The sequence below is a fragment of the Alexandromys fortis genome, unplaced genomic scaffold (genome assembly GCF_014885135.2).
Source record: "Alexandromys fortis isolate MF-2015 unplaced genomic scaffold, M_Fortis_MF-2015_v1.1 scaffold_10, whole genome shotgun sequence".
Classification (NCBI taxonomy): domain Eukaryota; kingdom Metazoa; phylum Chordata; class Mammalia; order Rodentia; family Cricetidae; genus Alexandromys; species Alexandromys fortis.
In genome coordinates, this window is record NW_026067895.1 from 8,157,591 (window position 1) to 8,182,600 (window position 25,010).

A 25,010-nucleotide genomic window follows, 5' to 3' on the forward strand; every position below is an offset into this window, starting at 1 on the left:
TTGCAGGAAGTCACTTAACTATTTGAGGGCTGGGAACCCGAAGCTGAAGTTCTGCGTCGTCCCTAGGGACGGGTGTAACCGCCTGGGGGAAGATACGTCCCTAAGCCACGCCAGCCGGCACGTGGGCCGGGAGGCGTGGGCGCGCGCGCGGACCGGGCAGCATCCACGGGGCTGCGCCGCCCGGCTCGGAGCAGTTTCCCTTTTAAATGTCAGCGTTCGGGACTGGAGGGGCAGCACGCGGCGGCGGAACGGAACGGTCGGATTGGCCGCGCGCCGTAGTTCTAGACGCACCTCTCCACCGAAGGGCCCTTCTGACTGGCAGGGGGAGAAAGTAAACAGAGTTGAATCACCCTCCCCACTGGCCAATTGGAGGGGGCCTGGATTGTGACGTGATGGGATTCTGCGAAATTGTTACTGAGCTGGAGAATGCCGGAGCGGCGCGGCGCGGCAGGACCAGGGGCTCGGTGGCCGTCGGCGGACGCGGGAAGAAGTGTCTTCTAAGCGCGGCGTCGCGCTCGGCCCCCGCCCCCCGCTTCCGCGTACTCGGTTGATGCCCCGGGGCGTGAGCTGGGCGGAGAGGCGGCCGAGGGAGTGCGCCTGCCTGGCAGTTGTCTTTCCCCGCGACTCGGACGCGTTTGCAGTCTAATAAACTTGCGACCGCCACGTGTGGCATCTCTCCAAGGAGGCGTCTCAGGAGGAGGGCGCGCCCGTCGGGGGATCGCGCGGGGCGCCGGGCAGGGCGGCGGCGACAGCGGCGGAGCCGGCCGCGGCTGCTGCGTGCGGAGGCGCAGCCGGTTACGTAAAAGATGAGGGGCTGAGGTCGCCTCGGCGCTCCCGCGAGTCGCGAGCTCCCGCGCCCCCGCCCCTTCGGTCTCGCCGCACCGGGCTCGTCGTCCGCGGCCAAGGTAGGGCGAGCCGAAGCTCCGCAGACACCGACAAGTTTGGCCGCACCGCCCGGGGTGCCGTCGCCCGCACCATGTCCGCGGCCGCCTACATGGACTTCGTAGCTGCCCAGTGTCTGGTTTCCATCTCCAACCGCACCGCGGTGCCGGAGCATGGGGGCGCTCCGGACACCGAGCGACTGCAACTACCTGAGCGCGAGGTGACCAAGGAGCACGGTGACCCGGGGGACACCTGGAAGGATTATTGCACACTGGTCACCATCGCCAAGAGCTTGTTGGACCTGAACAAGTACCGACCCATCCAGACCCCCTCGGTGTGCAGCGACAGTCTGGAGAGTCCCGATGAGGATATAGGATCCGACAGCGACGTGACCACCGAATCTGGGTCGAGTCCTTCCCACAGCCCGGAGGAGAGACAGGATTCTGGCAACACGCCCAGCCCGCTCTCCCTCCTCCACTCTGGAGTGGCTGCGAAGGGGAAACACGCCTCCGAAAAGAGGCACAAGTGCCCCTACAGTGGCTGTGGGAAAGTCTATGGAAAATCCTCCCATCTTAAAGCCCATTACAGAGTGCATACAGGTTAGCGGCGTCGCCTCTCCCCCGCTCCGGGCTTAGCTAACCTTTGGCCGGCCAGCATTCCTGGGCGCCCAGGACTCCGCACTCGGCCTAAAGGCTGCAAACATTTTAGAGAAGAAGCTGCTTAACTCTTGCACGCCCTCCTAACTTGGCCCCAACCTTTAGGAGCCATCCCAAAGCCCCCAAAAGGCCGGGCTGAGAGTGTGGCTTGCGTGGCTTGGCGGGGAGCGGGCCCGCCCCTCCCATGCCCGCCCCGCCCCCGGGACTCCGCACCCCGTCGGTGCGGGGCCGCCCCACCTGGGGAGACGCTGGCGGCGGGCAGTCAGATGGCGCAGCTTTTATTCCATTCCCTGGTGGGGTTGCAGCGAAGGGATCGCGGCATGGGGGGGAGTCGCACTCTGCATGAATCCTTTTAGGGATGACTAAGGACTCATTTAGCTGGATGGCGGCTACTTTTCAGGGCTTGCCAAGGTGGTTTTAAATTTGGCCAAGAGTCCCCTGAGAGGTTTAAAATAAAACTGCTCCAGGCTGCAGGGGAGACTGATGAAGGAATGGTTGGTGGATTAATTTCTTGACTAGTTAACCTTCCTAACTGACGTGATTCTCGGTGCTGATCTGGTCCCATGTGACTTAATAGGTAGCACCTCTGAACCCTAAGTAGAGAGAGGTGTGGTTCTTGCTGGAGTTCAAGGCCTCGGGGATTGAATGTGGGGGTGCTTATTGCTAGCTGTAGGCCCAGCAGCACAGGCCGATGTGGCTGTAAAGACATCTGCTGTGTGGAATGGGCTTTAGGGACTTAGAAGGACCTTGGTCAACTGGCTCTGGGTTGCTCCAATTAAACAGGCGCAGGCAAGGCTGGCAGGCATTCGTGCTGTCTGGTCGGCTGGGGAAGGGTCGTTTGGGACTGCTATCATCAGGCAGCAGGCCTTTCCCATCTGCTCCGAGACAGCGTGTTTGTGTGGCAAGGCGTAGAGGCTTTTTGGTGTTAAGGTTTGGTGTTTTGGTTTCGAAATGGTACTCTCCTTGGGATTTTTCGGCCTTGCTTGTATTTTAAAGGAAGGACTGTGTAACCACTTTTCCTTTTTTTTACTTCCTTTGGAAAGCTAGTGTCTTGGAGGTGGTTGCCAGCACCCATAAAAAGCTAAATTTCCTAATGATAAACAAACAAACAAACAAAAAACAGGTGCTTGGGGAGGTCCATATCTAGGTTGCCTTGTGGAACAGCGCCCTTTAAAGTCTGGATCTGTAAAGCAGTTAGGGAGAGGCCTGGCCTCCCAGTGAGGGGTGTGACTTTTAGTAGGGCCCTGGGAGGCGAGGAGTGGTCTATGAACTCAGCCTGTTACCACAGCTGTCGGGAGGGCCTGGCCATGTCAGCCATGTTCCCAGGGTTCAGAGGCTCCCGTAGACACCCACTGCCACCTTGAGCAAAGGCATTTTCTCCTTCAGGAAGGCTGCCCGATGGTGTAAGAGGGGAGGCCCGCAGTGCCTCCGTGGCCTAGCAGTAGATCCCCGGCATTCTGGGCCATTTCGGCTGAGTGCTCTTCTCCGGCGTTTATAGAAATGGCTGCTCATGTGTGCATGCATGCGCACGGCTCTTTAATTCTCCATAAGGCACGTCAGCTCAGCTGCTTCAGGAGAACCTTTCGGGAGTAGAAAAGGAACTGAAATACTCTTCCCGTTTTTAAATGCTAGTCATTCTTTTGGTTCTAGGGGGTGTGGTGATTGCAGGGGTCTTATTTATGTTGGGGGTGGGGTGGGAGTGAAGGACTCTCTGTCCTGCCAGTGTGGACAAAAACTCCAGCCACGACAGATGTTGCCCAAAGTGTACTGACGAGGAGGCACGTGCCAAGTTTGAGTTTCAGGCAGTTGGATTCTCAGACAGCTTCAGGTTAGATCGTGGCTGGGTGGGGCAAAGAGCTTCCTGATTTTCTTTCTGCTGGTTCTTAAATCCTGAAGGTGCCTGGAGACAGGCTTTCCGTGCAAATCTTAAGAGCTGAAATCCCTGCCACACCCCCGTGTTCATTGCTGCTCCACACGTTCCCTTGAGAACACCCCCTGCTTGCTCACTTCCTTAGAGAGCCTTGCACTGCTCTGCTTCAGACGCCAGCAGCTTTAGAAGTCGAATCATTTGAAAAAATGTTCTAGTGAATTCAGTGGAGCTCCTTCCGTGGTGTCCCGAGGAAGGACACAGTTGTGGTGGCTGAATGAGGCCAAGGCTCGGGTTTGCCTTTCTTTTATTCCCTGAGACCCTCCACAGGTCTAAATAATTCGGGGTTTGCACACTGGAGCGCACAGGCTGCAGAATTTGCTTTGCAGATTTGTTTGCTGTGGACGGCACAGAGTTGATAAAAATTTCATTAGTTACCAGCATCGAAAAATCAGGATTCTGGCATGAGGCCAGATTTCTTGTTCTCTGGAAAAATCAGAAGATCTGGCAAACAGTGAGTGGGCCCGGATCCCTGCCTAGCAACAGTTGGTTTGAACTGCTTTGTATTGGGTGGATCTCACGGATTTATTTTTATTTCGGGCCTTTGGAGACGGGACCTTGCTGAATTGGCTAAGCTGGATTTGAATTTGAGGTCTTCGTGGCCAACCCCTTCCCACCCCCCAAATGTTGAAGTTACAGGCATGTACATCAGACTTACACTTTTTCCTTGGATACTCAAACTGCTTGGCAGGAGGCACTGGCAAAACATCCATAACAAAAGCCTCCAGTTTTGGAATAGAATGTTTGGTCTTCCTCAGGAGTGTCCATACTGGTCAGTTCTAACTCAGATGGGAACAGTTGCTTCTGGGTAGCCCGTGTCTCTTTCACTGTAGCTTTGGTGTTACCTGTTTGAGAGTCTGGTATTAATTCTGGTGTGATGTGGCTGGATGTGGTAGCACATGCCCTTAATTCCAGCTCTCAGGAGACATAGGCAGGTAGATCTCTCTAAGTTTGAGGCCACCCTGGTCTACACAGCAAGGTCCAGGCCAGCCAGGGCTACAAAGTGTGACCCTGACTCAAACAGACATGTGATGTGAAGCCACTTGGGGGCTAGAGGTGCATGCTTAGTGCGTGCCCAAGACCCTGGGTTCAATTCTTAGCACCCAAACAAAAGCCTAGGGAGTCCGGGTCTCAGGGTCAGAGCCAGTTCTGGCTGTGGCCCCAAGCCCTCGTCTGAGAGGCCTTAATGACTGGTGTTGTCCCCTGGTCCTTATCACTTTCTCCTCTTTATGAGTACAGGGAAACCCTGTACCCTGGTCCTTAAGGAGATGTGCTCTTTGCCCTTGTTCTTTCCAGACAACTTCCTACAGCCATATGCGATAGTATTTCAGAAACTGCATCCTTCCTGGATGTATTCACATCGAAACCCAACTGAGTGATGAGGAGATGACTTGCCCACGGGAGTATTTCTCTTCTCTTTTCCCACTACATGTCCCCTGAGGAGACTTGAGATGATCTTATTCTACAAATGTCCACCCTGTACCCTATGGTGGCCTAACACTGACAGGAAAAATTACAGAGCTACTTAGGGACTGTGCCCCTCAGAAGGCCACACATCGTCCTAATACCTAAGATTGTTTCCATCTGTCAAAGAGCCCATTTTTGCCCACCTACCCCAGTGAGACTTCTAGACCCACCTTCAAATGCCCTGTGTGGAGAAAGAATAATGAACTATAGAGAAGCAAGAGCAGAGCCTCATGCAGCTTCCCACTGGGAAGATGGTTTCCTGAGTGTGTTGGGTTCTTGTGGGGTTGTTAGTGAATTCCAGATAAGGTGCTCTTCCCTTGAGTCTGGGACAGGGTGGCCTTTGGTTATTTGGCCTAGTTGAAATCTCCCCTTGAGATGGAGACCCACCCTGGTGACTCTTGTTCCTAGTCTGGAAGAGAAGAAGGACCAGTTAAATGCAGGAGCCCTCCTCCATCTCTCATTTGCCCTAGCGTTGGCAAAGCAGGGTGGCCTGGGAGGCTTCTCCTGAAGCTGGCAAGGGTTCCTGCTTCACAGCATGAAATGCAAATGGGGTCCAGTTACAAAGCACGTGGGTGTTTCCTTGGTTTCCCTCTCAGAGGAGTGTGTGTGTGTACCCGCCCGGGGTGGGAGGAGGGAGGCAGCAGAGGAAATGGGGCCCTCTGGATGGTGGCACCCCATTGCCTCCAGACACAATGCTATAAAGGGAGGGAAGTGGACCTTTGGACTCCATTCCTGTCGCAGCTGTTGATGCTTAATCTCAAGAACCAGTCATTCTGCGGTGTCTGTGGGAAACTCCCAAAGTGAACTTCCCAGGGAGAAACATCATAGGACGGTGATCTTCCCTAATAAGTTCATTGAGAGGAAGAGGGAGCAGATGCTTCCTAGGCGCTTTCAGAAGCCCCTAAAACCACAGGGCTAGCTCTGCTCGGAGCCTTCTTTCAGCTCAGTTTCTGGATGCCTTCCGACCATTAGCATTGTTGGTATTGAAAAACAACACCCGGGGCCTGTTGTGTTTCTTAGTCTGGTTTTTATTCTCTCTCGTGCCTTATCTATTCTCAAGGTTGGGGGGGGAGCTTACAGCTAGAAACCTCCCCCACATCACCCTCCCACCCTTCCCTAGTGTTTCTCCAGCAAACCCAGCGCCCACGGAGGAGCGTAAATTAATGCCTAGTAATTGGTACAAAGGCACTTTCTGTTTCTATGCAACACACGCAAAAAAGAGAGGCAAAAAAGAAGGGGGGGGGGAGACCCACTGATCTTAAAATAGGAAAGAGATCCTTCCAGCAGTGGTCTTGGGTAATCCTGGCTCCCAGTCCGCCCCATTTTTTGTTGGAAGTTAGTCACAGGCCTGGGCCTAACTCAAGAGCGCTTGGAGGCCGTAGTTGTTGGTCTGAAAAGAATAGGCCTTGGAGGTTGGAAGTGACCTTGAAAGGTCATCTCATCCATCACTTTGTCTAGAAAAGAGCAAGTGCCCACCCTCTGAGATGGGCTTGTTCTGCTGAAGCCTTTGGAGGAACTTGGGAGATTTGGAGGCACACCGCCAAGATACAGAAGCCCTCCTGCCTTCGCTGGCATGTGACTGAGCTTATCCGGGAATCTTCTAGCGCCTGCAGTTCTCAGGAGAAAACCTTAAAGCCTGTGGCTTCCAGCTTGCTTCTGGGAGTGCTCAGTTCTGCCTCCATTGTGAGTTCCTGAGGTTTTGACTCTGTAATTAACAAGGCTTTATTTTTGTTGTTTTAAATCTAGGCCTAAAATGCTGCTATAAGGGGAATTAATCGAGTAAAGGGGCTTGGTGAAGTGGCCTGGCCTCTGCCCTTTTATCACCAGCCAACTCCACTACTGAAACAGTCCCAGGCAAAGCTCTGGGACAGCCGTTGCTCTCCCTTCCTGGAAGGCTCCTAGAACTTCAGTACCAGTTTGGTACATTCAGGCCAAGAGTGAGCATTTGTCTTGGCCTCAAGCAGCCTCCTCAGCAAGGACTAACATCAACAAAGAGGATGGGGTTCCCTGCTAGGGAAGGGAGAAGCATTTCTTTTTCTGGGGTCTTCCTGGACATTGTGCCTGAGCACCCGTTAGGTGTGCCTTCAAACTCCCTTTTTCCTGGGCTCCTCCATCTTCCCAGGCCCTGGGTCTTTGGAGGCCTGTGGTAAAAATGAGAACCTGGACCTGGAATCCAAAGGTTTCCCACCTCATCCTCCTAGACCAGAGCTTCTGGGTCTTTGAGTAAATGAGTGTGTTTTCTGGACTTGGGAGATGGAACCTGAACCTCCTGAGTGCTAGGCAAGTGACCACTGCAGTATATCCCCAGGTTTTTTGTTTTTATTATTATTATTATTATTTTTTTTTGAGATAGGGTTTCTCTTTATAGCCTGCCTGTCCTGGAACTCACTCTGTAGACCAGGCTGGTTTTGAACTAAGGGATTTGCCTGCTTCTCCCTCTCACCCTGAGTTTATTTTTAAAATAAGGTTGAGAATGAGCACTACTATGACCCGGAGAGTGGAATCCATCCCTGACTGGCCCGACTGAGTCCTTTGAAAAAATGAAGAGGTTATTTAAATTAAATAGATTAAAACAAAACCATGGGAGCTTATACCATACAAAATTAATGACGAGGTTTTGAAATGCAGACGGTGCTGTGTTCTGTCTTCAGTGAAGTTTAGACATGTTTTGGAACCTCCCTCTTCATAGAAGTGAACGGATGCGTCTGGAAGTCTGTGACAAGTGGGAGCTGCTGGATAGGCAGGCACAGGGACAAACGGCCCAGAGGCTGACCTGAGGTGATTGGCATTTTGTTTATTTTTAGTTATGTGAAGGTATGTGTTGGACGCCTGTGGGCATGTGCACATGAGTTCAGGTGACCACAGGGGCCAGATGTGCCCAGTCCCTTGGAGAAGGAGTTAGGTATACAGATGTGGGTGCAGACTGGAAAGAATTATACAGATGGTGTTGCCCAGAACAATGAGAGAAAGGTGGGGAACTTGACTATCTGTCCTTTCCAAGGGCCTGACTCTGCTAAGTTTCAGTCAGTGACGAAGTGGCTCTGGCCTGTCAGTTGTCTCAGAGGAGCTAGGTTAGGGCTTTCCAGAGGCACCTATACGTCAGCATGGAGTCAAGGGTACCATGGTTGGGAGGGGCTGTTAGTTAGCATCCTCTCCGTAGGCCTATCCTGACGCCCTTACTCTCATCACAAGGACTCAGGCCCAAGCTCTTGTGTCCCTGAACCTCAGGTTTCTCACCTGCGAAGTGGAGCTCTGTAATTACATAGTCATGAAGTTATAAGGCCAAGTTCAGATGAGGAGACATTTAAAAGATGTAGCATGCTCATCTTATGCTGAGAATTATTACAATTAAAAGTAAACACTTTATTATATATAGCCCAGAAACCCTTGAGAGTCTTAGAATTTTTGTTTAACATTCTAGGTGGATCCAGTGTCAGTTGAGGCTACTGAGTGGCTGAGAAGTGAAAGGTGTGTTAGATGCTGGTGGCCGTGGTAACTTTGTGAATGTTGTCATGTTGTATGTAGTATGTCCAGTCCTGGGCTAAACAGCTTACGTGTGTCACATATAAACAGCCATCCCACGAGATAGAAATACACTGTTTTTCTTATTGAATGGGAGGAGCCAGACTACATAGTTAACCTAGTCTGAGTTATGCTGGGAATTTCTGCTGTGTTCCCAGGTTTGAAGAGTTGAATGTGAGGGCTGGTGACCTTAACCCTGTGGCTGTCTCCCAGGGAGAAGAGATTCCGTGTTTCCTGTGGCTCTTTTGTGTTTGTTGACCCCAAAGCCAGCTTAAGCTGTCCTACCTGTGCTGTGAAGATGGTTTTCACGAGCCTTGGTTAGGAAAGTCAACAGAAGTACTGACTCCGACCTTGTCATCCAAAATTGTTTAATTCCAGCCGGAAAAAGAACTTATTTTGTTATGTAGCTCAGCCCAACCTGAAACTATGTCATCAAAGCTGTCTTCAAACTTCCTGCCTCAGCCTCCAGAGTGCTGAGATTATAGGCCAGTGCCACTACACCTGCAAGGGCTGGGTTTTGGATCCATAGACAAGTTGAAAACAAGGAAGTCTGTAGACTTGGAGAAAACAGTGCTCCAAGCTCCAAACATGGTGTCATACACCTATAGCCCCAACATTTGGCAGGTTGGGGCCTGAGACTGCAGTGTGTCAGAGGCCAACCTAGGCTAATCTACTTAGCAAAGCTTTTTAAAAAGTGTTTATTATTATTATTATTATTAAAAGTAGAGCTCCAGGTTCAAGGTGTTGCTGGATCCAGGCATTCAGTGTCCTTCTCGCTGTCCCTTCTGTCTGTGTCTTTGCCACCCTGTTGCTGGCTCTGGCTTCATTCATGAGCTGCTTCTCTCTGAATGGTGCTAAAATGGCTGCCAAGCAACACCAGATTCACTTCCTGCCAATTCAGCAAAGCCACACGAAAAGACTACTTCCCATTCCTAACGATTCCAGCAAACAACCGGGGCTCTAAGCCATGACTGAGCATAAATTGTGTGTCCCTTATGAAAGCCGTCGGTGTGACAGGACCAGATTCCAACACATCCAAGCCTCTCAAGTCTGACGGTGTGAACTCAGCTACTAAACTTCGAGGACTCAGAGGAAGAAGAGCTGGTTGCAGGAGGAAACGGGAGCACTGTTTCTTACAAGAAGAGGGAATACAGTCCAGACAAGGCAAATCGAACACCTACGTCCACATAGGCTTGCAAGCAGGATGCACCAACGATCAGCATTTATTTTTTTCTGCTCTCTGGAGCTTAGCAGAAGAGATAGGCCATGAGTGAACGAACAGAAAAGACTGCAGAGGACAGGTGATTTCAACACTGTGTTGGAAGTGCTTACACACCCACAGGCCCACCCGAGGAGACGGTCAGGAGACCAGGACCAAAAGTTCACATGGGACAAGTTTATCAGGAGCAGCGTGATCTTCAAGGGTATTTACGTGAATGTCACTCCAGATTCTCTGTTTCAGTGCTTAGGGGAGCGAATTCCATTCGCATGAACATTTATTATCCACGGCGCTAATAGATAAGGTCTGCGTGCAAAGACGAGCCATTTATGTAGTGGTTTCCATCGAGATTGCAAAATCCTTTCAGTGTGCACAGTACTCAATAGAAACACCACGACACATGTCAGAAACTGAAAACAGCTTACACACACACACACACACACACACACACACACACACACACGCAAGTGACTTAAATTCCTGGGCTGCCGTAATTCCATTGGAGTTTTCTAACAACACTAACGTTTCAAAGACAACAGCAGAATGAAGCCAGGCGTGAAGGGCATGCCTCTGGTGCGAGCAATTGGGAAGGGACCGGCGGGAGGAATGAATTCTGAGTGCATCCAAGGCCAACCTGGGCCGCTTGGCCAGATCCTGTGGGGACAGGGTAGCGTGGCCGCTTCATGTTTGGAGAGCTCAGACCTACAGTCCATCAGCTTTGCTGATGAACGCTAAGCCGAGGGAATCTGTGACTCATTTTCTTGCAGGGATTAGTTAGTGGCTGTTTCATGGGAACCTGTGTGGGTAAGACTATGTCACCAGAGCCATAGCCTAGGACCAGCACTGTTCTGGTTCCCAGAGGGGAAGCTGGAGGCAGGTGATTAGCATCACCTGTCACTTTTCGTCCTCATGAGCCTTAGCCTAGCTGGCTGGCAGAGTGGGTATAGTGAGTGAATCAGAAAGGGAATCAGACCCCAGCTGTCCCGTTTCTGCTGTTGGAAAACGGCTCTGTCTCTGCAGTGTAGGAGTTCTTGGTCCTTTCTCTATTTAGGGTCAGTGAGTTTATTTAAAAGACAGTATTCCGTAACCCACACTGGCCTCAAACTCAAGGTGATCCTCCTGTCTCGCCTCCCAAGTGCTGGAAATATAGGAGCGACTTGTTAATGTATGTATGACATTGTATTGTCTATCTAGGGTAAAGTTCAAAACAGCCCCTCTAATTTGGGGATCTTCCCCCAAGTGATACCTCATCTGGAGTAGCCAGCTCGCCTGTTGCTCTGGCATCGTGAAGGGCCATCCACATGAGAAGCCTTCCTGCAGCCTGGTGGTCTCCACTGGCTGTCACCCACTGTATGTCCCATCCTCACCGATACCCTGTGCTGAAGAGGGCTTCTACACAGCAGCTACAGAGTGAGATCCTGGGCTCTGTGACCCTGTCTTTCTCCAGTGGGTGGCACCTAGTCCTTTCTCTTCTCTACCCATTTGGAAGGGAGGAAACCCAGGTCTGCAGAGAGGAACCACTCCCTCGGCGCCAGGAGTCCAGTCCCTGAGGTGCTATGAGTAGGGCCTGCCTAGCCTGGGCTCGCACAGGCTTCACTTGTGTTCCGGAGAGGCTGAGAGAAGGCAGTTTTTCCTGAGCACTTCCTGGTCTGTCATTAAAAGGCAGTGAAGAGCAACGGTGCTCCCTAGAGACCTCTGCCATCTGCACGGATACTCTTCTTCCAATCCTGCTCTGATCACAAGCCTATTGGAGGTTGAAAATAACAGAGAACATTGAAAAGGGCCCGTGTAAGCCTCAAATATCCTAACTTAGCAGCACAGCCCCCTATGGACCATAGGACTTCTCTCCTGATTGTGGCCGGGGGGGGGGGGGGATAGCTTACTGCTGCCCAGCATCAGCAGAGGGTATCGAGCCCAGGAAATGACCAAAATACCAGCCTCTGCATTATCATAGCGTTGAAGGATCTAAGGCTTAAGTTCTTAGATTCTAAGCAAAGCCATCATAGGTCAGGGGTCATGTGTACTCTAAGGCCTGGGAAGTGCTGGAAAACCCAAGGACAGTAAGAATAAGGTGTGTAGCTTTTTGGTATCTTTGAGACTGGGCTTCACTTAGCCCAGGCTTCTCGTGATTCACCTGGCTGCTAGGGATGACCTTGAACTCCTGACCCTCCTGCCTCAGCCTCAGGTGTTGGAATTTCAGGCGTGTGCCTCAGCTCCAGGCTTGGTGTTCTACATTTTAAAAATGTTACTTTGAAACTTAAAGCTGGCAGAGTGGCCACTTCACTGCCTTAACAAAGCCACCCCTGCCCACCAGCAATGCATATGGAAAGAAGGGCCAGGAAGACAGTAAGCAAAATCCAGCAGCAAAGTTTCTCTCTGCCTTCAGTTCCAGCTTTGGCTCTTTTCTCACATCTCATCCCTTTGTATGCACAAAACTGAAGTGAGCGCGCGAATGGTGTTTTAAACTGGTCATGCACTTTAGGGCAGTGTCCTTGGGCAAATCCCCTGCCCCTTGGAGCTGGCTGTTTCTGAAACCCGGCCAGTTAGGAATCAGCAATCGTAAAAATAGAGCGAGGAAGAGGGTCCATGTGTCTGAGTTAGTTATTGATCATTTGCTTCTTGTTTGGTATTGAAAGCCCACTGGCCATTCATTTCTCACATCTTCTACAGTACACTGGGCCGATGAAGTCATGCTGACCGGAGAACCAGCTCCTGGAAGCTGGGATCCGGTCTCTGAGGAACTAGCTATGTGGGTGTGGGGCCTTTGGAGCATGGCTAGGAGCTTCCAGCTCTCAGTTCTGTGACAGACTTAATGCCTTCTAATGAAGGGGACCAGCATGCAGACCTTTCTTGTGTTTCAAAATACCTGTTTGAGCAGTGGTGGCTCACGCCTTTAATCCCAGCATTCAAGAGGGGGGGGGGTGTCTCTCTGTGAGTTCAAGGCCAGCCTGGTCTACAAAACTAGTTCCGGGACAGGCTCCAAAACTACAAAGAAACCCTGTCTCAGGAAAAACGGACTGTTTGGGGTTCATATTTTGCCTCTACACCTGTTTTAGAATTTCCGAGATGAGGATGAAGTACCCGAAGGCTTGAGAATCTTGTCTGCCATCTTTCCTTGGAGTTTCGCTAGCCATGGGTTTCTCACAGTTCTATTGAGTGCGGGGGTTCTGCAAGCAATAGCAGGCAGGTTTACTCCACAGATCCCAAGTGCCTGCCACGCAGTATGTATGCCTTGGGAGACACCCACATCCTCCACTGGAGCGCAAGTTGCTCTCCTTCCCACAGATATCCGACAGTATGGGTTGTACCCACAGCATGGGTGATACCCACAAACTGAGCATTAATAAAGAAAAAGAAGTCAAACGTAAAAGGAGTAAATTCACAAAGGTTGTAGTAGGAGAGAAGTGGAGCAGGTGGTACTTGGATGGGTAACCACGGGGGGCAGGACTGTTCCTTCAGAGGCTGCCAAGACGTCCTTGCTCATTCCGAACGTGTTTGGGTGTGGCAGTACCGGTGAGCTGGAGACGTTGGTGTCCGGATCTTTGAGTCCAGTATTCCTGAAAACAATCCACCTAGGAGAAGGTGGGGTTCTGTCTGCGGAGTTCGCACAAGAGCTCTGGAGGACGGAGGAAGTCGTGCGTGTTCTGCCCTGCAGATGCTCCGTGGGTGGAGGGAAGGTAGCCGTGGACAATGGGGGAGATCTGTGTGGGACCCAGCCACATCAAGCACCGTGATTGATCCTTACCTCTGCCTGGTAAGGATGGCAGTAGATGGGCAGCCTGCAGATGTGGGGCATATTACAGCACTCAGGAGGAGGGTGCCTTTCGTTTGTTCTTGTTTAGGGCCATTTCTAGGTTGTACATGAAAAGGGGAGGGAAAGGGGTGTGGGAAGTGTGAGGCGTATATCCCCAAAGGTTCTCCCCTTCTAAGAGTTCTTCCGTGTCTTAGACACCTACGGTACCCAATAATTTCGCCATAGGAAACATACTTCTCTGCTCCCACAGAATACTTTGGTTTGTTTGTTTTGGATGGGTCTTTTGTTTTGTTTTAGGACAAGGTCTCAATGAATAGCCCTGGGGAGCCTGGAGTTCACTGGATAGGCTGGCCTTAGGCTCAGAACCACCTGGCTTTTTTTGTTTGTTTTTGTTTTGTTTTGAGTCAGAGTCTTTCGAGGCAGGCCTCAGACTCTAGTCTCTGCTACCCAAGTGCTAATTTATGGATATGTGCCACAATAGCCAGTCTCAGAAGACTCCTAGATGATCCGTGGAATACCCTAAGCTCAAATGCATCATTGTTTTCAGTAAATCTATATTCACATAGAAAACATTTATTGATTAGTTTTTGAAACAATGTCTTCACATAACTCAGTTTCCCTTGAATTTACCGTATAAACCAGGCTGGATTTGGGTTTGTAAGCCTTTTGTAGCCTACTAAATGCTAGGGTTGCAGGTATATGTCACCAACCTCTTTAAAATATTAGATAACTTCATATCTTTGTCTCTGTTTCGCTGGTTGCACTGTGTCTGCACATAACAGCCCAGGAGAATGGAGGTGACTGCCCCTTCCAACCTCTGCTGACCTCAAGCTCACTAGATCTCGTTGTAAAGATGAGCTTGAATTTCTGACCTTCCTGCCTCTGTCTCCCAAGTGCTGTGGTTACAAGCATATACCACCATGTCTGGTCTGTGTGGGTCTGGAGATGGAACCCCAGGCTTCATGCATGCTAGGAAGCCGCCAGTCTATCAAGTGAGCCACACGCCACACTCCCGCCTCCTTCTTTCCTCTCTTCTTCTTTCTCTTTATTTTTTATTTGGAGGTAGAATCCCACTAAGTAGCTCAAACTGGTCTCAAACTCATGGCAGCCCTCCCTCAGTAATCCAAGTACTGGGACTATAGATGTGAGCTACCATCCCTGACTTTGTGAGGTTTGGTTTTTTTTTTTTTTTAACTTTGTTTGAGACAAGGTCTCACCGTGTAGTCTAAGCATGCCTTAAGCCTACGGCTATCTTCCCACATCAGCCTCCAGAGTGTTAGGGTTCGAGGTGTGCCCCACCATGCCTACTTGTATAGTATTGCTTGATCATTAGTGCCTCTTGTAAATTTCCTATTCGCGTCTTTGTCCACTCTTATTACAGTAGACTGTGATTTTGTCTGAGTGTGGATGGGTGTTTGTGTTCATGTCTGTGCAGGTGCATGTGTGAAGGCCAGAGGTTGAGCCTCATCTGTCATATTTTTTACATTTATTATTCTCTCATATAATACACCCTGACTGAAGCTTTCTCAGTGGAGTCTCCCTGCCTATCCTGGATCTCACAGTATCGACCAGGCTGTGTGTTCATCAATTCATCTAGACTATCCAGCTAGGAAGCTTGTTTGTTTGTTTTTTGTTTTTCGAGACAGGGTTTCTCTGTGGCTTGGGAGCATGTCCTGGAACTAGCTCTGTAGACCAGGCTGGCCTCGAACTCACAGAGATCTGCCTACCTCTGCCTCCCGAGTGCTGGGATTAAAGGCGTGCGCCACCACCACCCAGCTCCAGCTAGGAAGCTTTAGTCTCTCTTATGTCTTCCTTCCCAGTGCTGGGATTACATGTCAGTATTGCTATGCCCAGCTTTTTTTTAAAAAACATTTTATTTATTTATTACATATACAGTGTTCTCTCTGCACGTGCGCCTGTAGGCCTGAAGAGGGCACCAGATCTCATTAGAGATGGTTGCCCTGTGGTTGCTGGGAACTGAACTCAGGACTTCTGGAAGAGCAGCCAGGGCCCCAGCCCCTGGAACTCAGGTCTTTATAGCAAGCACTATCCTATTACCTGCTGTAATTTCATGAATTCATTGCTTAAGTCCTTGTTTCATAAAGTTTTATAATGTGTAAAAAGTTTCATAAATATATATTGTCATGTAGACTCTGAGGCAGGGGGATGGTGAGTTTGAGGCCAGACTAGACTACACAGAGAAAGACCCTGTCTCAAAAACTAAGAAAAACTATCCATGAATTTTGCTTATGGCTTCATGTTTAGAAAGCCTTTATTCTACCATGATTTAAAAACATTGATCTGGGGCTGGAGAGATGGCTCAGCGGTTAAGAGCATTGCCTGCTCTTCCAAAGGTCCTGAGTTCAATTCCCGGCAACCACATGGTGGCTCACAGCCATCTGTAATGGGGTTTGGTGCCCTCTTCTGGCCTGCAGGCATACACACAGACAGAATATTGTATACATAACAAATAAATAAATATTTAAAAAAAAAACAAAAAAAAAAACATTAATCTGTATTTTGTTTACTTTTTACCTTTATAGACCATTAGAATTTCTTTAAGTAAAAAACTATAAAATAGGGCTGCGGATTTAACTTTTTATCTGATGTTCCTTTTATGAAAACAATACATGTGGTTACTGACTCAAAATACTGCATTACCATATACAAAATCCCTACAGAGACTCGGGTTTACCATGCACTAAATCATGTACTCCATCCCGATAGATTCTTGGGTTTGTTTTCAGTTCTACTGTTGCTAAGCTGGCGTCTCACAATCTCTGTTATTATAGCATTAATAGTATATTTTAATAAGTAGTCTGGCAAATACATACTGTTCCGAAAAAACCTCCTGGCAAGCCAGGCATATTTGTCCTTATATGTGGATATCAGGAATTTGTCAAGTTTGAAGAAAGAGGAATTTTTACCGTGGTGTGAATGTCAGGTATGAGTTTGCGCAGAACTGTGGTGTCCCAGGCTGAGTTTCGCCCTCCGAGGACCTGGGAGCTCTTCCACTGTGAGTTTTCTTTGATTCTTGGGGTATAGTTGTGAAAGTCCCGAACCTTCATTTTTACGTCTATCCCGAATTCTCCCGAGCAGATCTATACCAAAGTCGTGGCTCCTGCTCTTGTAACTTAGATGGGGTGTCCCCCCACCCCACAGTGATCGTGACTTTTCATCGGAAAGGTTGTGTCAGCTGCAGGTCGTAGACTTCACTCACTCGTCCACACTCACTCCCGTTTCCCGGACAGAGAGCCGCTGTAATGGCAGGCCAGGTGTCCCAGACAGCTTTAGACTTCTTCTTTACTACTGACCTATGCTGAGGGAAGGTTTCGGATTTGTTTTCTTTAAACTTGCTAAATAATTTTCTTTCTCTTTTCCTGAAAGCTTTCATTAGGGAGGAACATTAAGTTTTATCAAGTGTTCTGCATCTATCAAGGGTACATCTATAAGTGCACTAGCAGTAATGTGTTTTTCAATACCAAATTTACCCCTTTTCCCATAGACTTTTAGCGCTCTATCTATCTATCTATCTATCTATCTATCTATCTATCTATCTATCTATCTATTCTTTCCCTGTCAAATACAAACCGGTTTTTCCTGAAGAAGCAGGCTTGGTTCTGTGCACTTGCAGGAAGCTATGATTCTTGATTGACACGTGTGGAGTTCTGTTCTGGAAAGGAAGCTTCCTTCCCTTAGATTTGTTACCAACTTGGTTGGCTTTGACCAGAAAGAAATAGTGAGAACATTTGATTTTGGATTTGGAACCGTGACATGACAAGGTTAGACCTCCTTTTGAGCCCCCTCTGACTAAGGAAGGGAAGCTGAGAAAAACCAGGGAGAAGGAGGTGTTGAAAACAAAGGCCTCTCTGACTTCAGGTTCAGACCTCAGTGGTAGCCTTGACCCTAAGAACCCAGGGGAGCCCCCTTGGGGCTGGGAAGGTCTGATTGATGGGCAGGCCGTGTACCTGCCAAGCTCTCTGCCCCCTCCTCATATATGGAGTCTCAGCTCCATTCCCTTCAGGATTTTCCCAGTAGGAATGAGCTATATCCGTTGACTTTCCATTGCTGTGACAAAATACTTGAGGCATGTCAGTTTTGAGAGGAAAGCTTTAGCTGATTTATGGTTTCGCAGGGTTCAGCCCATGGTGGCTTGCCTGAGTTTCTTTGAGCCTATTTGAGCAAGGCTTCATAGTGGAAGTGTAGGGGATAATGGAGGATCTTCACCCCATGGTAGCTGAGAAACTGGGAGAAAAGGGGGGCCAGGGTTCCAATATGCCCCTCAAGGACATGCCCTCCATGACCTAACTTCCCCGTGAGGCTCCATTTCCTGGCCAACTCATCACCTCCTGATAAGCCCCGCCAGCTGGCCACCAAGCCTTCAGCACAGGAACCTCACTGAGAGGCGGTTGAGATCCAGTCCCTTAGGACTGACTAATTGCTAGCAGCCAGGAAGTTCCTTCTGAGAAGTAATGTGGGCCCTTTGTGAGCAAAGCTGGAAGGCCCAGCTCGGCCGTGGTGGGCCTGGGAGCATTCTGTAGACCTGGTCATCTCCACAGAGCAAGTCTGTTACTCATGTTGTGCCAAGTTCAGTAGCTTTTTGGTTAAGTTGACTTTATACTCCGGAAGAGCCTGTAAGAAAGAGGTGCTTAGCTTGTGCCGAGGAGGGCGGGGAGTGTGATGTAAATAATGAGAATTCGGAGGCTTGGGCTCTTAGCAGCTCTGCTCCAGAAAGGCCGAGTTAATTGTGTTATTGCCTCTGGGTGTGCTTTTCCTGAGAAGGCCAGAAACAAATTCTAGCACAAGCCTGTGTTTTCCCCAGGAGAAGGGTAACTCTCATAAATGCTGCGGACCGGCATAAGGACCCTCTGACTGATGCTTGCCTTGCTGTGACTATCACGGAGAAGGCTGACCCTTTGCCCTTAGCACTGAGCTGAAAGAGTGCGCCTGACTTGGTTTCCCCCTTAGAGCAGAACTATGACATGACAGGACACAAGTTCCTAGCCCCCATTTCCCTTGCAGCCCTGTGCTCCTGTCTGCATAGTGATTTCCCCTTCTCTCCCTCCTTCTGATTTTCTTTGACATGGGCTCTTGCTGCGTAACACAGACTTATCTGAAACTCGTGGCAAGCCTCCTGCCTCAGCCTCCCAAGAGTCAGTTTACAGGTGTGCCCACCATGCCTGGCTCCTGTTTCAGACTTCATTAGGTGCAAACCTCATATCACTTTGTCAGTGGCATCTTGTCTCTGCCGTTCGCATCATCATGCATCCCATAGTAGGTTCTGTGCAAAAGCTCGCTGGGGTGAAGAGGAGAAAGCAGTAAGTAGGTTCCCGCAGCGTCAGACCTGCACATACACCACTGGCTGGTTTTATCATGCAGCATGTGTGTGACTGTCAAGATACCACTCTTCAGGTGACCGTGGGCCCTACCACAACCCAGGATCCAGGTAGCCACCAATGCTCATTTCATCTCGCTTGTTTTTTTTTTTCTCGTTCTTAACCGTTTGGTCTTGACTTCTGGCAAGCCAGATCTGGATGGTAGGCTATGGGTTGCTAAGCTCTGGTGAATGCTTTTTCAACCTTCTGATGTCTTTTTCGACATACTCCATAAGACTCATACCTGCTGTTGACGGCAGCATCTTGCTTTGCTAACTGCTTATGAACTGTCAACTCTGGTGGACAAGTGAAATGGGCCCCACAGAGGCTGTTCTTTCTCGTCTGGGCTAGCTCGCCTCTTCTCTCTGAAATACTTGGGACAAGTGTTTCAGCACCTCCATTAAGAGCAGTGGGAAGAACCACAAACGGTGACGGGCCATATTGGAAGTGAGTCTCGTGAGAATGAGCCCTAAATACCCTTGAATTCTCTCTGCAAAAGCATGAAGAGTGTTCCTGTGGTCTCTACAACTGACTCGTGACACTTTGCACTGTGCCACTTCTCTGTAGCCATCTTTTTCTCTCTTTCTTTATTCTTTCTGGGTTTTGGAGATAGAGTTTCTTTGTATAATAGCCATGGCTGTCCTGAAACTCACTGTGTAGACCAGGCTGACCTGGAACGCAGAGAGAGCTCCCTACCTCTGCCCCATGAGTGCTGGGACTGAAGGCTTGTACCACCATGCCAGCGTGCAGCCATCTTCTAAATGAGGGAAGTCCCTTTCTCCTTGGCAACTCTGCCAACAGAGTGACCCTTAGGAACATTCTTCCCCGGATGCAGACACAGATTAGCCCTCCTCCCGACTCAATTGACGCACAGCTGCAGGTGCAGTGAGAACGCTAACCCATAAGGCACGCTGCCAAGAAAGCCACATCACTGACAAGCTCTGGGAAGACAGAAGCTTTATTTTAGGTCTTCTCGCCATTTTTCCTGAGCATCATAGAGCAGTGGCTAGAGCTTCCAAGGGTGAAAAAGCAAGAGCTTTTGTCTCTTTTTTGTTTGAAGCTTATTCTATGAATTCTGTTATATTTCCCCATTTTATATCTAATATATATATATGTACATATATATATATATATATATATATATATATATATGTGATTTATGTTATGTAGCCCAGGCTCCCATGAACTCATAATTCTCCTGTCTCCATCGTCTGGGTACTGGGACCCCAATCCCAGCTTGTCTTTTTATTTTCACTTATTATTTATTTATTTTTTTTTCCAAGGCAAGGTTTCTCTGTGGAGCACTTTCAGTCCTTGGACTAACTCTGTAGACCAGGCTAGTCTCAAATTCAGAGATCGGCCTGCCTCTGCCTCCTGAGTTCTGGGATTAAAGGCGTGCGCCACCTCTGCTTGGCTTTGTTATTATATATTTAACATACCCTGTAGATGCTTTTTTGCAGTTAGAAGGACTTTGTTGCAACCTAATTCTAGAATAGTCCTGAAGTCTACTTCAGTGACCTAAGTTCTGAGAAGGTTTTGGTTAGTAATAGTGTCTGGAAATAAATACACCCCTGTAACACCTACCTGGCCCCTGCATCTGTGGGTTCCACATCAGTCAAATACAAATGAAAATATTCAGACTAATGTGTTTCTTCTAGACATATGTTGATCTTTTTCCTTGTCATTAGTCCCTAAACAATTAAATATAACAACTATTTAAGTTACTTAGGGATCATTGAAAATACATACGATGTGCTTATGATATATGGAACTATAAAGTATAAAGTATAGTCTTATGCAAGGGACTTGAAAGTCTTTAAATTATGGTATCCATGTTGGGGTAGGGGTCTTGGATCCCCCCCATACACACACACACTGGTATTGGGCATTCGATTCATGCAGGCAATACAAAAGTCACGTAGAATATTTTCCCTGCCACAAGAAACTCAATCCTAGAGAGTTGTTACAAACTGGATTTTGAATTGTGTTCCAAGGTCTGCTGAAGTTGGTGCAATGCTTCTTGCTCGTCAAGAGCCTAGAGAGTTGTTACAAACTGGATTTTGAATTGTGTTCCAAGGTCTGCTGAAGTTGGTGCAATGCTTCTTGCTCGTCAAGAGCCTAGAGAGTTGTTACAAACTGGATTTTGAATTGTGTTCCAAGGTCTGCTGAAGTTGGTGCAATGCTTCTTGCTCGTCAAGAGTCTGCATGCAGCCCCTGCTTTTGCTTGTTTTAGATTTGCTTTGGATTGCTCAGTGCAGACTCTCTGGCTGCCTTTTCTTCTTGACCCCCCCTCGGGAACCCTCTGTGCAATATCACTCCTGGTTCTCTACTCTCCTCTGTGGGTAGCTCCAGCATTCTTGTAAGGACTTAGCCCATGGTTAGGCTGTGCAGTGTTAGACCTGGGCTCTGCTTGGAGCACGCGGGTAGCAGGTATAGATTTCTGCGAGGCTTGGACTGTTTGTTGGCTGCCTTGGCCTCACTGTTTCTGTATCTTGTTGGTGCAGGTGAAGAAGGGAGAGTGTCTTTCTGATGACTCAGGGGCTTCGTGCTGGACAGCTCCCAGCCTCTGCAGTGTCCTTCCAGCTTCCGGCCAGCCTGGGGACAGGAGTGAGAAAATGATCGCTCCTCACACCTACCAAAGGCGTGTCTGGAGAGCTGTGTGGAAACAGGAGCCTGTGTGTATGAAGCAGCTGGCTTGGACTGTGCTTGGAACGGTGTGAAGGGCAGGCAGGTGGTCCCAGAGCAAGGTGATGACAGGTATTTGCAAGAGCAACTGAGGTCCTAGTATTAACAGTATAGTCTGCTTTTGTGTGTGTCCTTCCAGAATGATGGCTTGGTCCCACCCTCCTTGCTAGGATCTTGGTGGGTGTGTAAGAGGATGGGTATCTCTTAATGCCACCATAAGCAGGTCTTCCAAGTCGGACTGTGGCACAATTTGGTGCGACTCCAACCTTAAGAAAGCAGTCAGAAGCAGGAAGGATGTGTGAAAAGTGTCAAGACCTCATGACTCACAAGAGGCAGGACAGCCAAGTAGCTAGAAGCTCCGGGTTTGACATTGGGCAGACAGTGAGCTCAAGGCTTCCAAGCAAGTAGCTTCACCTTGCAAATCCCCATTTTCTCAACTGTATGATGGCCGCCATGTGGGGGACCCCCATGAGAAGGGATCCAGGGAAGCAGTGAGTGGGTGGCCCGAGCTCTCTGCCTGGGAGGGGTGTGGAGGGAGTGTTTACTCTGAGGAAGAGACGCTAGTGAGCAGTGGTGGCTGAGTGCTGGAACACTCACTCAGAAGATGGCTTTGCAGGAGCGCACAGTTCACCACAACGGAGAAGTCTGTGCAGCTTACCCTCAAGCGCCGCCTCCGCAGGTAGTGGCTTCCTACTATCAGACTTGCTGGTAGATGCCGGGTGGTGACAGTCCTGGGGACGTCTAAGGGCAATGCCTGTTGTGGGAGGGAAGGTGGCCTCTCGGGTCTCTACTTTCATCTCTACAATAACAGGAAATAGAGCAGAAAGGGCCTGACCTTTGGCCTGATCTGAAGAACTCATGAAACCAACAATTGTATAGTATAAAATTAAAAGGGAGGAAAGAAAGACTTGTGAGTGAGCATTGGGTACAGGCACCAGGCTTATTTGTTTAGAGGGTTCTCAACCATTCCCCCTCCCCCCATGCCTGCTAAGCTTGCCAGGGCTGCCAGAAGGAGGAACCACAGACATCCTATGGCTGAGTCAGCAGTCATCTCTGATCTGGAGGCTGGATGCTCACCAAGGTCTCTCTCAGGATCTCACTGTACTCTTTCTCGCTTCCCCTCTCACAAGGACACCGGTCCTGGGATGAAGGTCCATCCCACCCCCCAGTGACCTCGAATGTGAGCATTTAGGATGGTGAGATGGCTGAGCAGGTAGCACTCTGGTGCAAGTCTGGGGACCTGAGTTCAATCCCAGAGCCCCAGTAAAACAGAAGAGACCTGGCGCCACAAACGTGTCCTCCGACCTCCTTATGAGTGTCCTAACACAATGCCCATGTGCACACATGTATCTTTAAAATTTTTTAAAACTTTTTAGCAATGCAAGTATTTGCATGGAATGGAATGTAATGACTGTGATAGTGTAAATGTGTGTTCCATCATGAAGAAAATGACAGTAAAAGAGTCAGTACGTGAGACAGTTTTTCCTTTCCAAATATTTTCCCATCCATTGTGGGTTGAATCCAGCTAGGGACCCCATGCATGGGGGACAACCATACAGCCACATTCTGAGATGTGTATGAGGCGTTAGGACTTCAACTGAGAGTTTGCGAGAAATGCAGCAGAGCCCATAAAACTCATGACAAGAAGTTTATCCTTTTTGTTACAGCGATTGTCACTCATAGATGGCCTTTAGAATGTTTTTGACGTGCCCCTTACACAGTGTTCTGTCTTGATTCCCTTCTCTTAGGTGAACGGCCCTTTCCCTGCACGTGGCCAGACTGCCTTAAAAAATTCTCGCGCTCGGATGAGCTGACCCGCCACTACCGGACCCACACTGGCGAGAAGCAGTTCCGCTGTCCGCTGTGTGAGAAGAGGTTCATGAGGAGTGACCACCTCACCAAGCATGCCCGGCGTCACACCGAGTTCCACCCCAGCATGATCAAACGATCAAAAAAGGCACTTGCCAGCCCCTTGTGAGGTGCTTCCCCATGGCAGCCAGGCAGAGATGGTCCCCGGAAAGACAAAGCTCCCAGGAAACAGACGGACAGATGGAAGCCCGCCCCAGCCCAGGCGTGCTGGCCGCAGGAGGTCACTGCTCTTTTGGTCACTATTCTGATACCCTCCCTGTACTGTTTCCAAAAAGCACATGGTAGCCTAAGATCAAAGTCAACATTTGGTCCCCTTGCAGAGGCAACTTGGAACTGTCTCTTGACTGTTGGAGGGCAGGCAAATGCTTTTGGTATTTTTTTCTTTGTTTCTGGGGGTGGGCGGGAGGGGGGGCAAGGCCAAGACTCGGGGTAGGCGTTTGAAGATTCACACTGGTGTACATACGTCTGACTGGGTGAGTTGACCCCTGGCCTCCCACAGTGACTCTGGGTCCTTGATGCTTGTTGACTCTCAGAATCGTTTCCTTCTCTTTTAATGTACCGACCAGTGTGTTTCAGTTTGTTTAGCAGAACCACTCTCCTGAATCACTTTAACGTTTGAGATTTAAGAAAAAAAAAAAAACCCTCCATAGCACAGCTGTCTTTTATGCAAGCAAGAGCACACCTACTCCAGCATGATCTGTCATCTAAAGACTTGAAAACAAACAAACAAACAAAAAGTTACTTATAGTCAATGGATATGCAGAGTCCGAATCGACACTAATCAAGACAGACCTTCGCGAGGTCACGGTAGTCCGGAGCTTCCCAGCCCTGCTTTGTAGGACTCGTACTATCGGAACATAAACTGCACTTTTGTTTTCTAAGACCGAGGGTGAGTAAGGTAATCCATGCTTTGAGGGTAGAAGCAGACGTTCTGTTTGGCACCACGTCACAATCTGCTTATCTTACAGTGTACACGTTTCCCTGAGAACCCGTAGCAGAGCTGTGAGGGCAGAAAGTATAAAACACATGCTGAGGAGGAAGAGGAGGGGGGAGGAAGGTGGTGTTTTGGTAGATGCAAAAGCGAGCAAACAGTTTGACCTTCCATGAATTTGTTTGGATTTCCCTGTCCTTTCAGATGACGCCAGGACACAGAACGAGAGCTTTCGGCTCTTTCTGGTGTTAGTTGATAAATGGGTGCATAACCATCGCCAGGCCTGGAATGCCTGTTTGTTTTGTTTTTGTTTTTGTTTGGGGCTGGGGGGGATGTTTCTTGGTCGCCTTCCTGTGTTCCTATGAGACTCCCACTATGAGGTGTAAGAGTTGTATCAAAGGAAAGGGAGCTGAAAGATGAAAAACAAAAACAGTTTGCCCCCATAAGTAGTAAGTACCAAGGGAAGACGCCACAATAACTTCAGAGGCGACCCTGCAGAACAGCCCCTTCTGGTGAGCACAGGTCAAAGAGACACACGTGAGTGACATCACACCACCAGCTGTCTGCATCCGTAGCCTTCCACTCCTTCGCTCGGATCTAGGTGTCTAACAATGGCCTAAACCACTATCTCCATCCTATGCCATTTACTGAAAACGGCCAGAAAAACAAACTCAGTTTTCATAGTTAAAAAAAAAAAAGCAAAAAAACAAACAAAAACCTCAA

General features: G+C 49.2%; 1 protein-coding gene across 1 annotated transcript; it reads left to right on the plus strand.

Moving 5' to 3' along the window:
* Klf9 (KLF transcription factor 9) lies at positions 1-25,010 on the plus strand. Its single transcript, XM_050157638.1, has 2 exons — positions 1-1,481; positions 23,236-25,010. Exons 1-2 carry the CDS (start codon positions 977-979, stop codon positions 23,463-23,465), a joined length of 735 nt encoding a protein of 244 aa, XP_050013595.1. The 5' UTR covers positions 1-976; the 3' UTR covers positions 23,466-25,010.

Coding starts and splice junctions, on each gene's coding strand:
- Klf9 (XM_050157638.1), top strand. CDS start 977: ATGTCCGCGGCCGCCTACATGGACTTCGTAGCTGCCCAGTGTCTGGTT. Junction 1,482..23,235: donor CCATTACAGAGTGCATACAG/GTTAGCGGCGTC, acceptor CCCTTCTCTTAG/GTGAACGGCCCTTTCCCTGC.